Here is a 12,781-nt window from a genome sequence, read left to right as displayed (position 1 = left end):
AGCACTTAAATACTTAATAAATATTAAAATATTTAATTTTAATACATTATACATTTAATTATTTTAATAAAGATCAATAGTTTTTGTTTTTTTTTAAATTATTTTAAAATAGACTCTCTTAAAAGAATTTTTTTTTATTTATAAAAAAAAGAAACTAACATCAAAACTAAAAATTTGAGCTCAAAATAACAACAAATTAAAATATAAATAATGTAATTACAAAAATTAGATAAAAATGAAAAAAAAAATTCTTTTAAAAGACTCTAATTTTTAATAAAACATTGTTAAATTATTTTTTATTTTTTTTTTTTTAATTTAAATACCATAAAATATAAATAAATAATTTAATTTAATTTTTTTGTCAATTTTTTTTATTAATATAAACTGGTGTTGGATTTTTTTTTTTTAAATATTTATATTTTAATTCAAAAACAATTAAATTGTTAATTATTATACAAAAAAAAAATATATATATATATATACTTTATATGGTTTCTTATTATTAAAAAAAATATCAATTAAGAAAAGATTATAAAAAATTAACTTTTTTTAAAATTGATTATTTTATGTGATTTAAGTGCCTTATGTAAGTTTATTTTTAGAAAAAAAAAATAATAATAAAATAAATAAGTTTAATTAAAAATCAATAATAAATATTTAATTTTTAAAATTAAAAAATTTAAAAAAAAACGAAAGATTTGTAATAAAATATTATATAAAATAATTTGTAAATATTTTTAAAAATATTTTTTCCGAGTAAATAAAATTTATTAATTTAAATTTGTAAGTGAATAATTTTTAAAATAAAAGGCAGAGTAACTGCCGACAAAAAAAAAAAACAAATTGCTATTATTTATTTCTATAAATTTATTTAATTTAAAAATTAAAAATAATGCCTTTCATATAATATAGATGTTATTGAAATTTTTTGTCTTATGTGATGTACTGTAACATTATAATTCTAAAAAAAACTCTTATTAATAACCTTATTTGATATCTCGATGATATCAAAATGAATTTTTCTCTTAAAATTGCAAGACTACTTACACATTGGTATGACGTATTGGGATAACGTATTTAATGCATTATCATTGTATCAATTATAAAGAGAATAACCAGTCTTATCATGAATTGCGTTCGTAACTCTGAAATTCGGAAAATTACGAATAACATAATATGATAAATTACGAATTACTAAAATTGTGCTCCGAAATATTTGTAATGAAGTAATCATTACCAAATTAATTTGTAATGAAGTAATCATTAATAGTAAAAATTACACTCAAAAGTCTACAAAAGAAATAATCAATCGTTACAAGCAATTTATGGAGAATAGACGTATTAAACTGAACATTTTAAAATTATTCTTAAGCTCTTTTTCAACTGCACTTAACTAAAGTACATTTTTTATCGCCATTTAATTTAAACTCATTTTAAAAATAAAAGAAAATATGTAGCTGAAACATAAGATTGAACCTTTTTAAAAATGAAACCTGCCTAATTTTGAAAAATTTAAATATAATTAAAAAAGGTAATGCATGTTATTTCGAAAATGTTGAAATGAGAATGAGAATACATGAAAATCTTCTGTGTACTTTGTCATGAACGTTTTAGATACTAATTAGAATTAAATTATAGAATTTAATTTATTGTGATTTAAGCTATTACACACCTACCTATGAAATATGAGAATTATTAAAATTTTTTAAACGATTACTAACAAGTAAGAATTAAAACATAAAATAAATTATTATTAAAATTACTGTAAGAAATTAAAATACTAAGTTGAGGATCGTTGATGCTGCAGAATTCTTAAGCTCGATATTGAATTAACCAAAATCCCATTTAATATTATGAAAAATAGATTCTTTTTAAAGTCAGCTAAAAAATAAATCAAACTAAATTCGAATTTTGATTTTAGAATTTTTTTTATTATTTAAATTAAAAATGTATATAATTTATTTTTATAATTATTTTCTAATCTAATATGTACCTTTACTAAAAATTTATTTACACAATAAAATAAATTTTAATTCTATCTGAACAAAACATTTTCTTAAATATGAATTAAAATTTATTTTTTGATTGATTTTTATTTTAATTATTGAATTTGTCGTATGAATTGCATAAAATAATATGAAATTACGATTTTCGTATAATATTCAAATTATTTTTTCTATCAATAAAGCGTAATTCGTTTGTAATATGAAAATTCTATATTTTATTAATAATGATGATTTCTTTTTTTTTGAATTCAATAATAAACAACAATATTATTTATTATTTATTTGTGACATTATTCATTAAAATTTCATTGAAATTAAAGCGCAATGATAATTTTATATATAAATATGGTATATAAATATTAAATTTATATTATATAAAAAAAAACATCAATTTAATATCGTACAAACATTTTTAATAAACATAATAAGTAACACAAACAAAAATAAAAAAATTATTTATACCAATAAATATTTGAAAATGCAAAAATTTCAATTAGTAAAAGCGAAAAAATAAAAATTAAAATCTAATTTAAAATTTAAAATTCTATATCCAATTTTTTAAACTTAATATAAGTATTTGAAATAAAATTGAATTTTAAATAAAATTTTTCAAATATTTTTAATATCTTTTTTTTTTTTTCGTTTAATTAAAATTCAGAATTTTGAATTGTACACATTTTATTTTTTTCTAAAAAATTTACTCTAACAACATTTTATAAATTAATATTTTATAAATTTTATTTTAATGCTTAAATTCTTGCATTTACATAATATTTATTCTTAAAACAATATTAATTTAAATAAATATCATGTTAATAAAAAATTATTGAAATATCTGCTTTGTTCATTTTGAGAATATTTTTTTTTAACTGGTTACAATACCATAACATTTTTTTTTATTATTTGGATATAAACACTGTATATATTAATAAAAATATTATCAAAACAATATTAATAATAACAAATGTTAACGCAAAACTGATAACTAAAATTTAAATTTTGCCAAAACACAGCCATTTATTAAATTTTCTATATTTTATTTTATATACTAATATAATTTTTGTTATTATTTTCAATAGAAGGTTTCTCATTTTTAATGTGAATTTAGTTCACTATAAAATTTTAGTGATTTTAAACTAATTTAGAAATTGTTGGTTAATCATATGTCTATAATCTATATGAATTTCCTTCGTTTTATATTATGCATATATATATATTTGAAAAATAATTTATTTTAAATATTTTTCATATTTCTTTTTTTTTTAATTTATTTTTAATTACTTTGGACAGATCATGTAACATTTAATAATAACACATATTCAATAATAAAATAATTTAAAATTAAAATGGTAATTAACGAGTATTATGGCAGTTTCTACACAAAGTAATTAAAATTAAATATGATTATTTAATCTTTTTACATAAATTTCAACTTAATTTTATTTAACTGAAAAAAATATGTATATAAATAATTTATATATAAAACTAATATAATATTAATAAAATATTACCGATTCAAATAATATTAAAAAAGAATATTTTAATTTAAAAATATTAAAAGAATATTAGATTAAGTTTAAAAATTGAAATATTTTAATAAAATGTACTACTAATATTTAGCTTTGTAGGTACAAATAATTATTAAGATTTTGTGCAAACTGGTAATTAAGTTTAAAAAATAGCCTAAGTACATTCTATTTATAATGTGAAACAAATACATTTTGGAACAAATTAAACAATTAATGTTAAAGTATAAAAACAAAAAAAAAAAAAAAAAAATATACACCTATTAAAAATGATTTGAATGGAATGAAAAATTTAATAGGAATAACAAAAATAGATTTTTTTCTTGATTTAAAAATATATAATTAAATAGAAGCTAAATTTCAAGTACTAAATAATATTGAAAATTTTAAAATTTCAAATTATTTTTCTTTTATTTACAATAAGTTTTATTTACATACATTGAAGTCTTAAATATTTTTTTTTTCAATTTATTTTTCTATACATAATATCTTTCTTCTCAATCTAAAATATATAAATCAAATATTTAATTGAATTTAAATTCAATTATTCTTACATAATTTTAATAAAATATAACATTAAATTCTTATACAATAAATTAAGACTTTTAAAATATTTGGTAACGTTTTACTTTTTTGTTTTTTTTTTTCAATAAATTCAAATGGTTTTCTATTTCTTTTCATACAAAACTTATTTGTTTTCTGCATAAACAAAAAATTAAATTTTATTGTAAATGAATTAGAAAAATTTTTCTACTTATTAAATAATATTTTTTTTTCTTCGTTTCTCATATAAAAAATACTAAGGAATTTTACTACAATTTACATAATTTTATTTTATTTTATATATTTTATGAGTTTGCGTTGACATTTATTTAATTATTGGTCTTTATATTTTGTGATTGTTGATAATTATAATTTGTTGTTTCTGGTATTTGCATAAACATACCATTTCTTGTATTCTCTTTAACATGATGATCAGCTTCTGATTCACTATAGTCACTACCAAATTCAGTATCTGAATTACTACCACTAAATAATTCAACTGGTGATCTACTATAATTTTTTAAGCTATCATTGTCCATTATTATATCCTCCATAGTATTGTTATTATTGTTAATATTATTAGTATTATTATTGTTATTATTATGATGTTCATATATGAAATGATGATTATAATAGTGGTCATTAGGATTCGTGATAAATACACCATCTAAAATATATAAAAGAAAAATAAATAGTTATAAATAAATTATTTAATTTTATTCAGCCTTTCAAAACTTAAATTAAAAACAATATTAAAAATAGAAGGCATTTTTTTAAATTAAAATTTGAAAATTAAAATCCCTAACAGTTTATGTAACAATAACTTACCAGCTTCTGCGCCATTCCAATCACATTCAATTAAATAATTTTGATGCGCTTGCATATTAACATTCACGGTATCATTGACAACATCATCAATAATAGTCAAATCAGCTGGAATATTACCCTCGGTTAAATCAAATATTTCGTTTACAGTTACTTTATTATGATCATTTGTATAATAATAAGCATAAACAGCATCTTGATGTGTTGAAACTTTTAATAGTTCATCATAAGTGTCATTGTCGTTATTTAAAATGCCGCTTTAAAGAAAAATATAAAATTTTAATTAAACACAATCGTTAAAAAAAAAAACAAAAATTTTCAAATAACTTTCATTTTGCAAAATTAAAACTTACAATTCATCATAAACAATAGAATCACATCTGTTTCTATGATATAATCCACCCATTGTATCAAATTCTGGCATATCTATTAACCCCATCTAAAATGAAAAACATTATTAAGAAAAATTAGAATTTTATAAAAACAAAAATAATCTTATACTCAAGATATTTTGAGCAACGTTAACTTACTTTTATTTTATTAATTAATTTTGTGTTAAGAACATCACCAAATTGAGATAAAATCAGTTCGATTAAATATCGTAATTGATTTGAAATTTTTGGTGCAGCAGAAGATAATCTAAAAATAATGCAATAATTTTGTTAATATTTAAATATTTTTCAATTAAAATTATTAATTTTACTTTGAAATTGTAAGTAAAAATATTTCAACTGGAAGAGTAGCTGGCAAAGAAATAATTTTTACACCACGATTCTTAAATAACCAATTAACAAGTCCTTTGTTTGCTTGATCAATATAAGATTGTATCACATCTAAAACAGTCTCTGGCATATTGGCTCTTAAAGCGTCCTGATCAAAAAAACAAAGAGAAAATTTCAATATAAAAAAATAATAAAACTTGATAAACAAAAAAATAACAAACAAACCTTTCTATGCTTTTTACATTCTCTGCATTCTGGATCAAAATCCTGAGTATCATTAATGCCTTCTGAAACAACAAATGTTGATTGTACAGCAACACAACGACGGCAACTTATCAAATTGTTTCGATGTAAAAATTGTAATGCATCATCGAATCCTTGCTGACAAAATTTCGATAAATATTCTGGACGTGGTGGAAATAGAATACGAACAAATCTATGAATATTTTGTGTTGAAATTTCAATTGATGTATTAGCCCAATTTAAATGAAATAATTGTGAGCTTTGATCTCTTGGACAGATATCACTTTCACCACAAAATGGACTAACTGTTATTGTATTTTCATCTAATATTGGTAAATTATCAGAAAAAGCACCATCCATATACCGGACCCCATGAAAACGTGGTGGAAGAATACCAGAAAAACCAGGTATAAAACATGCACATAATAATGCTTGTAAAAGATCTTCTCGACTATTGAATTGTGATACAATGACATTTTTACCATCATATACACGAGTCAATGAAATATGAAGGCGGCCGCTAACACGTTTATGTGCATCATCAGGTAAATGTTTTTGTAATCCTTCAAATAAACATGTTTGAATATTAAATGATGGACTAAATGGTCCTAATGAATGTTTTCTAGCTTCATTGACAACACGAAAAAAATCTGATGTCATTTCACCTGAAAATTTAAAAAATAAAAGATATCAAATAAAATTTCGAAAATAAAATATTTTAATAAAAAAAAATTGTAGGAAAAACTAAAAAATTGTTAAAATTCAATTTAAAACTAAAATGCCTAAAATGGTGTCATTAACTGTCAATTTTACATTAACCGTTATAATTTTTTCTATACTTGTTTTTTACAAACAAAAATTGGAACCTACCCAAAAATTCTTCAAATTTTCGTTACAAGTTACAATAGGAAATTTGCAGGGAATTTAGTACATGAAATGAGAAAATTTTAAACTACCTCCCAAATGTGTACAGACAATTTGTTTTAGTGCAAAAAGAAAATATAAAACAAAAAAAAATTTTAGTACAAATTTAAAAATTTTAAAATACAAAAAAAAAAACAATAATCCAAAACCAAGAATACAAAATTTAAATTGCATTCGGTAATGTGTGCATTTACTAAGTACAGAATAGTCTTAAAGTTGCATGGCGTACACTACTACCGAATGCAATTACCCAGGAAAGTTTTAAAATTTTTTTTTTACAATTAATATACCAAAATTACCTAATAAGTTTGGACGTTTTTCTTTTTGCATCATACTTAATCGTTTTAGTTGACAAATATTTAGGCAAGGATCTTTATTGTAAACTAATTTACTTAGATTTTGTTTTGCTATAAGTTTATGCATGTAAATACAAAAATTTTTATGAAATTCAATTATAAATTCTTACAAAAAATAAATCGAATAAATTTAACGTAAAAAAAATGTATGTAAGTCAGTAACAATTTTGAAATTTATTTGTAAATAATTCTGGAACCATTTTAAAAGAATCAATTATAAATTGAAAAATGGTTTGTAATTTTGTAAAATAAAATAAATTTTTGATATTTTTTCCAAAATGATTCACGGTATGCAGTAAGATAAAAATATTTTTAAATTTAGCACAATTTAGAACACATAATATTATTATTATCCTAAATATATGCAATATTTATATAATTTAGATTTTGCATGAATCATCCCAAAAATATGCAATAATACAATATTAATTTACCTGTCAAGTAAATAAGAATGTATATATTAAAAAGCTATTATGTACCTATGTATATATAAAAAGAATGCAAAAAAAAAATTACGATATTAAAGAAAAAACTTGTAAAATTAAGCAAAATTACAAAAAGTAAAATTTAATTACATAAGTATACAATACATATGTACATATTGTATGAATATTCATAAGTATGTATGTATATAAAATGTAAAAAATTGAATGCACTAAAATAATTTATGTATATATGCAAGATTATTATTATACATGTAATATTCTAAATCATTTTTTTTTTAAGAAAAGACTTATTATTATGCTTCCGATCTAAGGCACTCTAAGGCCAGTCTAAGATAATATTTTTTTTTTTTACCTCTGAATTTAAATTTTACCGCTCAACTTTAAAATATGTGTATGCTAATTTGTTTAGTTTAAAACAAGATTGTTAATTAACTATATACATAATTAAAAAACCCATAGGCACAATTAAATAATAATAACAAATCATACTAAAGCAAAAAAATTCTCTACTTGCTTTATGATTCACTACCCTTGATGAGGTTTGTTTGTGATTGTAAAAAATATAATGTCAATCTAAGGGTGACAATCTAAGGCTAAGGTAATGTCAATCTGACAAAAAGGCAAATATAAGGTAAAACTGACAAATATAAGGTATTAATTTGGCATATAAGGTAAAAAATTTCAAAATTGTTAAGCAGAGTTGTAAAGAGTTCAATGTCATCAATTTTTTAATAATATTGTTCTCTAATACAAAAATTACCGTATTTAATTATATTAAATTTTTAATATTATTAAAATAAACACACTAAATAATTTTTTTTTCTAACTTTTTATATTTATTATCCTTTGTATTAATATTTTCCTAACATGCATATACATACATATGTACATTATTATGTAAACATTTCAATGTAACAAAATTAAATTAATAAAAAAATTCTATTTAAAACACGTCATTTTCAAAATAACCTATTAACTTTCAATATGACTGACCAAGAAATAGAAAATATGGCATGACATATATTTTTTATTATTATTATTTTTCTTTTAAATAATAATTAATATTCACACTCCATTTCTTATCAACAAAAATTTCTAATACAAAAATAAAATTCATAAATTATTAGAATAATTATAGAAAAAAAAAATGAAAAGGAAAACGAATTTTTATTAAATCGAAAACTATACAAACAAAATTGAGTCCTTGAGATCAAATCAAATAAAAAAACAAAAATTAAATAAGTAGTAAGTAAAATTCACAAAATGCGTAATTTTTCTAAGGTTTCATAATAATTTTTATCATTTTTTCTAATAAAATACAAAAGATTATCTCAATAGGGGGTAATATTTTTTACTCATTACATACTCATTAAAAAATTTTATTATTTAATAAAAAATTATTTAAAATTGCTATTACTCGTGTACAATATATTATTTAGGTGTTATTAAAAAAAACCCTCTAAACCCCGTTTATATCTCCAGAATACAGGTTAATTAAAAGAAACTATAATAATTATAATTTTTTTTTTATTAGTTTATTATACTAGTTTAAGAGGGAAGAGAAGCGTTCTGAACGGGAAATGTTTAAGAATAATGCGCGCATTTTAAATTTTTTTCTACTCATATTCGTTATACATAATTGAACTTTAAAAACGTCACTAAATTTTTCGGAATTAGCAAGAACAATTTAAAGTTTAGAAGGTTTATGTAACAATTTTAATTTAAGATTATTTTGTGATAACAAAAATAATGTTATACATATGTACGTTTTTAAAAAAAAAAAAAATTTATGACCTTGAAAGATAAACTTTAAATTTTGATAAGAAGCTGGATAGTTCCACTTTTAGCATTTTAATGATTTTGATACGAGTAGTTTTATTTTTATGTTTTTTAAACTAAGTTTATTGATACCTAATAGGAGGTCTTTTCACAATGTTTTATAACGAAATTTAAGTGTGTATATGAATTGAAAAAAAAAGTGTTATACTCTTATCAATGCTCTTGAAATTTTTTTTATTTTATAATTTTGGTTTGTGTTTGTTTATTGGGTATTTAATATAAAATTTTTTGTATTGTTTAAAAGATTTTGAGTAAAAAAATAGTTTATATAATAAGAAAAATAAAATTTATGATCAATTGAAAATTTTATTATTGCAAAATTTTTTACATATACAACGTCATAGGAAGGTGATAAATTATAAAATTATTTAAATTTAATGCGTTCAATTTGCTTTTTATTGTACATAGCATAAAATTATTCGTAAATCGTACGCTAATAAAATTATAATTAAATAAAAAATTGAAATTGAAAATTTTATAGATTAAAATTAAAAGGTTTATTAACTATTTTGCGGATTAAGAACAAATACAATTATTTTAGTTATTAAATTATCAAAAATTTAAAGAATTATAAAGTATTATGCAAAATTTTAAGTATTTAATTAAAAAAAAGAATTTATTTCGCATGCCATATGCTTAATTTTTAAATCTTTTAAGGATTATAATTGATCTACATAATTAATTTCAATTGATAAGATATTTAATATAATAAAATATAGTTAATAGAATTTGATAAAATTTATTCGGAATAGTATACAAGAATAATTGAATTTTTATAGAAAAATTATTGAATATAAAATTTTTGAATGATTTGACACAATTACATATGATTAAGATTTAATACCCGACCTGAACGCAGTGGTTATTGCATTGGCCCTTTAACAGAAGGGTCTAGGGTTCCAAGCCCACTCAATCACTATAAAAATTATATTCAATATTATATAACTTTATACACATTGCATTAAACATATTATACATATTAACCAATTGCTATATTTCAATAATATCCAACAATTAAAAATACCAGCAAAATAAATAATAAATATCAATAATCTTAAATATTTAATATAAAACTACGATAGGCTCATCACCAACCTAATATTACTAAAATGACGTAAGAAAGTGGTGTTCATGGTTACCTATAATATTGTGAACCAGCCCTATGCTCCGCTCCTCCCAGGAGCGAAATAGGAATAAAAAAAAGATTTGATTATAAAAAATGTTTAAGAAAAATTTTGATTATGATCAATTTAATAAAATGATCTATACCTCTTATTTTAAAAATATCATAATTTATTTAGAGCCTTATCGTGTATTTTGTTATTTTACTCGTCAATTGAGAAGAAAGTGTGTTACTATCATACATATGTACATGTATTTGTATATTATTGTAATTTTCGAACGAGAAAAATTATTCCGTATTGCGAGTCTCGTTTTTTCTAAAATCTATACTTATACAAAATTTATTCACTACTTTGTTTTTGATAATGAGACAAAAAATCCAAAAATCCAATTGAACCAAATGAGCAATCTTATTGGAAAAATTATATATCCATTAGAAGAACGTGGAAAATCTGATTTGAAAGTGAATAAAAAGTGAAATGAAAAAGCGATTGGGCTGTTAATAAAACTGAAACTAATTTAGTAGTGTAATACAAAAGTACAATTTTTAAAGTCATCCAATTAGTGTGATAACTTTATCTAATAAAAGCACATTAATTATGAATTTTAACAAAGGGTAGCGACACTTGTCAAAAAAAATGAATTGCCAACATGACATTGTAATGCACAAAAATACTAAATTTTTTAAACTTTTACAAAATTAGTATTTTTAAAATACGTACTTTTAAAAATACTAATTTTGTAAAAGTAAAATTTTACAATGTGAAATGCCGCCTCCGCACTTGTCATCATAAGGAATTTTTTGAATTACAAACTGGACACGTGTAGATATTGCGTTACAAAAACTAAACTTACATGATTCTATTCCACTAAAGCTATTTTAAAATTTAAATTTTTTATTGCATTACAATTCTTCTCGCATTTCTAGCGAATGCAAGTGTGCCACACCACAAGTTTAATTTTGAGTGTACAATAAAAAAGCAATATTTTTTATATAAGCACATTTTTGTAATCTTATAAAATAAAGAAAATGCTTTTAAAAATTAAATTATTTTTAGTTAAAAAAAAATCTGTTTAATTAAAAAATGCATTTTTCTGTTTTGTTATCTTAAGTAAACAATTAAAATTATAAACAAATAGGTATGCAAAGTGTATTCAAAAACAAAAATTATTTCTGTAATTAAGAAATTTTGTTAAAATTTTTAAATAAATAAATAAGCAGTACGCATTTCCGTTAGTAAATGTAAAACTTTAAAGTAAACATAACTTACAAATTTAAAAGAAACTTAAAAAATTTGTGATTGCATACTTTTTCACTCTTAATCTTTTGGTTTTTTTTCTCAACATATTTGTAAATAATTTAATTACAAATTACAATAAGAGCCCATACAAACGTCTTGTTTACATTTTAACATTATAAAGAATAAAAACTGTATTGAACACATACATACATACATATGCGAGTACAGTCGAACATGCTTATACGAACACCTTTATGGATAAAATTTTTAGTGTATATGTCAATTTCGTACTGGAGATGGCAACATGTGCATCGAAGCAATGTGTTATAATATTGAATATTCCGTAATTTACATTTTCTCAATGTTTACGCTATATGGCTCACCAAAGTCTTTTTTTTTTCAATCGATTAATTCTCAAAAAATTTTGTGCCCATAAGTTAAAACTTTTGTGCACATAAGCGATAATCTCTGTGTTTACAATCAAAACAAAAATTTGTATTTAACACTTTATCGAACCGTAGCCTATTTATCGGCTTTTCGATTGCCAGCGCTTATTGACCGGTAGCCTATCAATGGGCTTTTGGTTATCGACGGTTTTGGTCAGTGGGTTGCTCTTTTTATAACATTTTATAGCAAAAGGAATAAGCACAACACAACGCATAGTAAAAATTTAGCCCGTTCTGGGAGCAAATTCGGGCGCGACTTAGCCGGTACTTACTGAGTGGCAGCCTTAACCACAACTGGTCGATAAAGTGTTAAGTACATAAGTAAGTATATGCCAAAAGTTCTTTATGCAAAAACGTCAAAACTATCTGAAATTTTTATATAAATTTTATGATATTAAGCAAGTGTTGCAAAGATTATGAACAAAAATTTTGCTTAGGACCATACGCACGTATGCGTATTACAATTAATCGTGTTCAACTGTACGTAATATTTATATGTATATGTATGTATGTAGAATTTTTTAAGATATTTTACTTTTAAA

At 21.1% G+C, this 12,781-nt stretch overlaps 1 protein-coding gene across 2 annotated transcripts in view; it reads right to left on the bottom strand.

Moving 5' to 3' along the window:
• Positions 1–4,161: 4,161 nt before the first annotated feature.
• Positions 4,162–12,781, bottom strand: part of LOC129613930 (1-acylglycerol-3-phosphate O-acyltransferase Pnpla3) — a 33,400-nt gene continuing 24,780 nt past the window's right edge. The window contains exons 2-8 of one of the 2 annotated variants that reach the window (XM_055528274.1): positions 7,089–7,196; positions 5,848–6,530; positions 5,604–5,770; positions 5,431–5,539; positions 5,254–5,339; positions 4,904–5,157; positions 4,162–4,742 (exon numbers count right to left, since the gene is read on the bottom strand). In XM_055528274.1, the coding sequence (XP_055384249.1) occupies positions 4,405–4,742; positions 4,904–5,157; positions 5,254–5,339; positions 5,431–5,539; positions 5,604–5,770; positions 5,848–6,530; positions 7,089–7,196 (1,745 nt within the window). In that variant the 3' untranslated portion in view covers positions 4,162–4,404. The remainder of the gene's footprint in view (positions 4,743–4,903; positions 5,158–5,253; positions 5,340–5,430; positions 5,540–5,603; positions 5,771–5,847; positions 6,531–7,088; positions 7,197–12,781) is intronic. The other variant, XM_055528276.1, reaches the window with a different exon arrangement.

This window comes from Condylostylus longicornis, unplaced genomic scaffold (assembly GCF_029603195.1).
Source record: "Condylostylus longicornis isolate FDR11 unplaced genomic scaffold, ASM2960319v2 ptg000098l, whole genome shotgun sequence".
Classification (NCBI taxonomy): domain Eukaryota; kingdom Metazoa; phylum Arthropoda; class Insecta; order Diptera; family Dolichopodidae; genus Condylostylus; species Condylostylus longicornis.
This window is presented reverse-complemented; position numbering and strand designations above follow the sequence as displayed.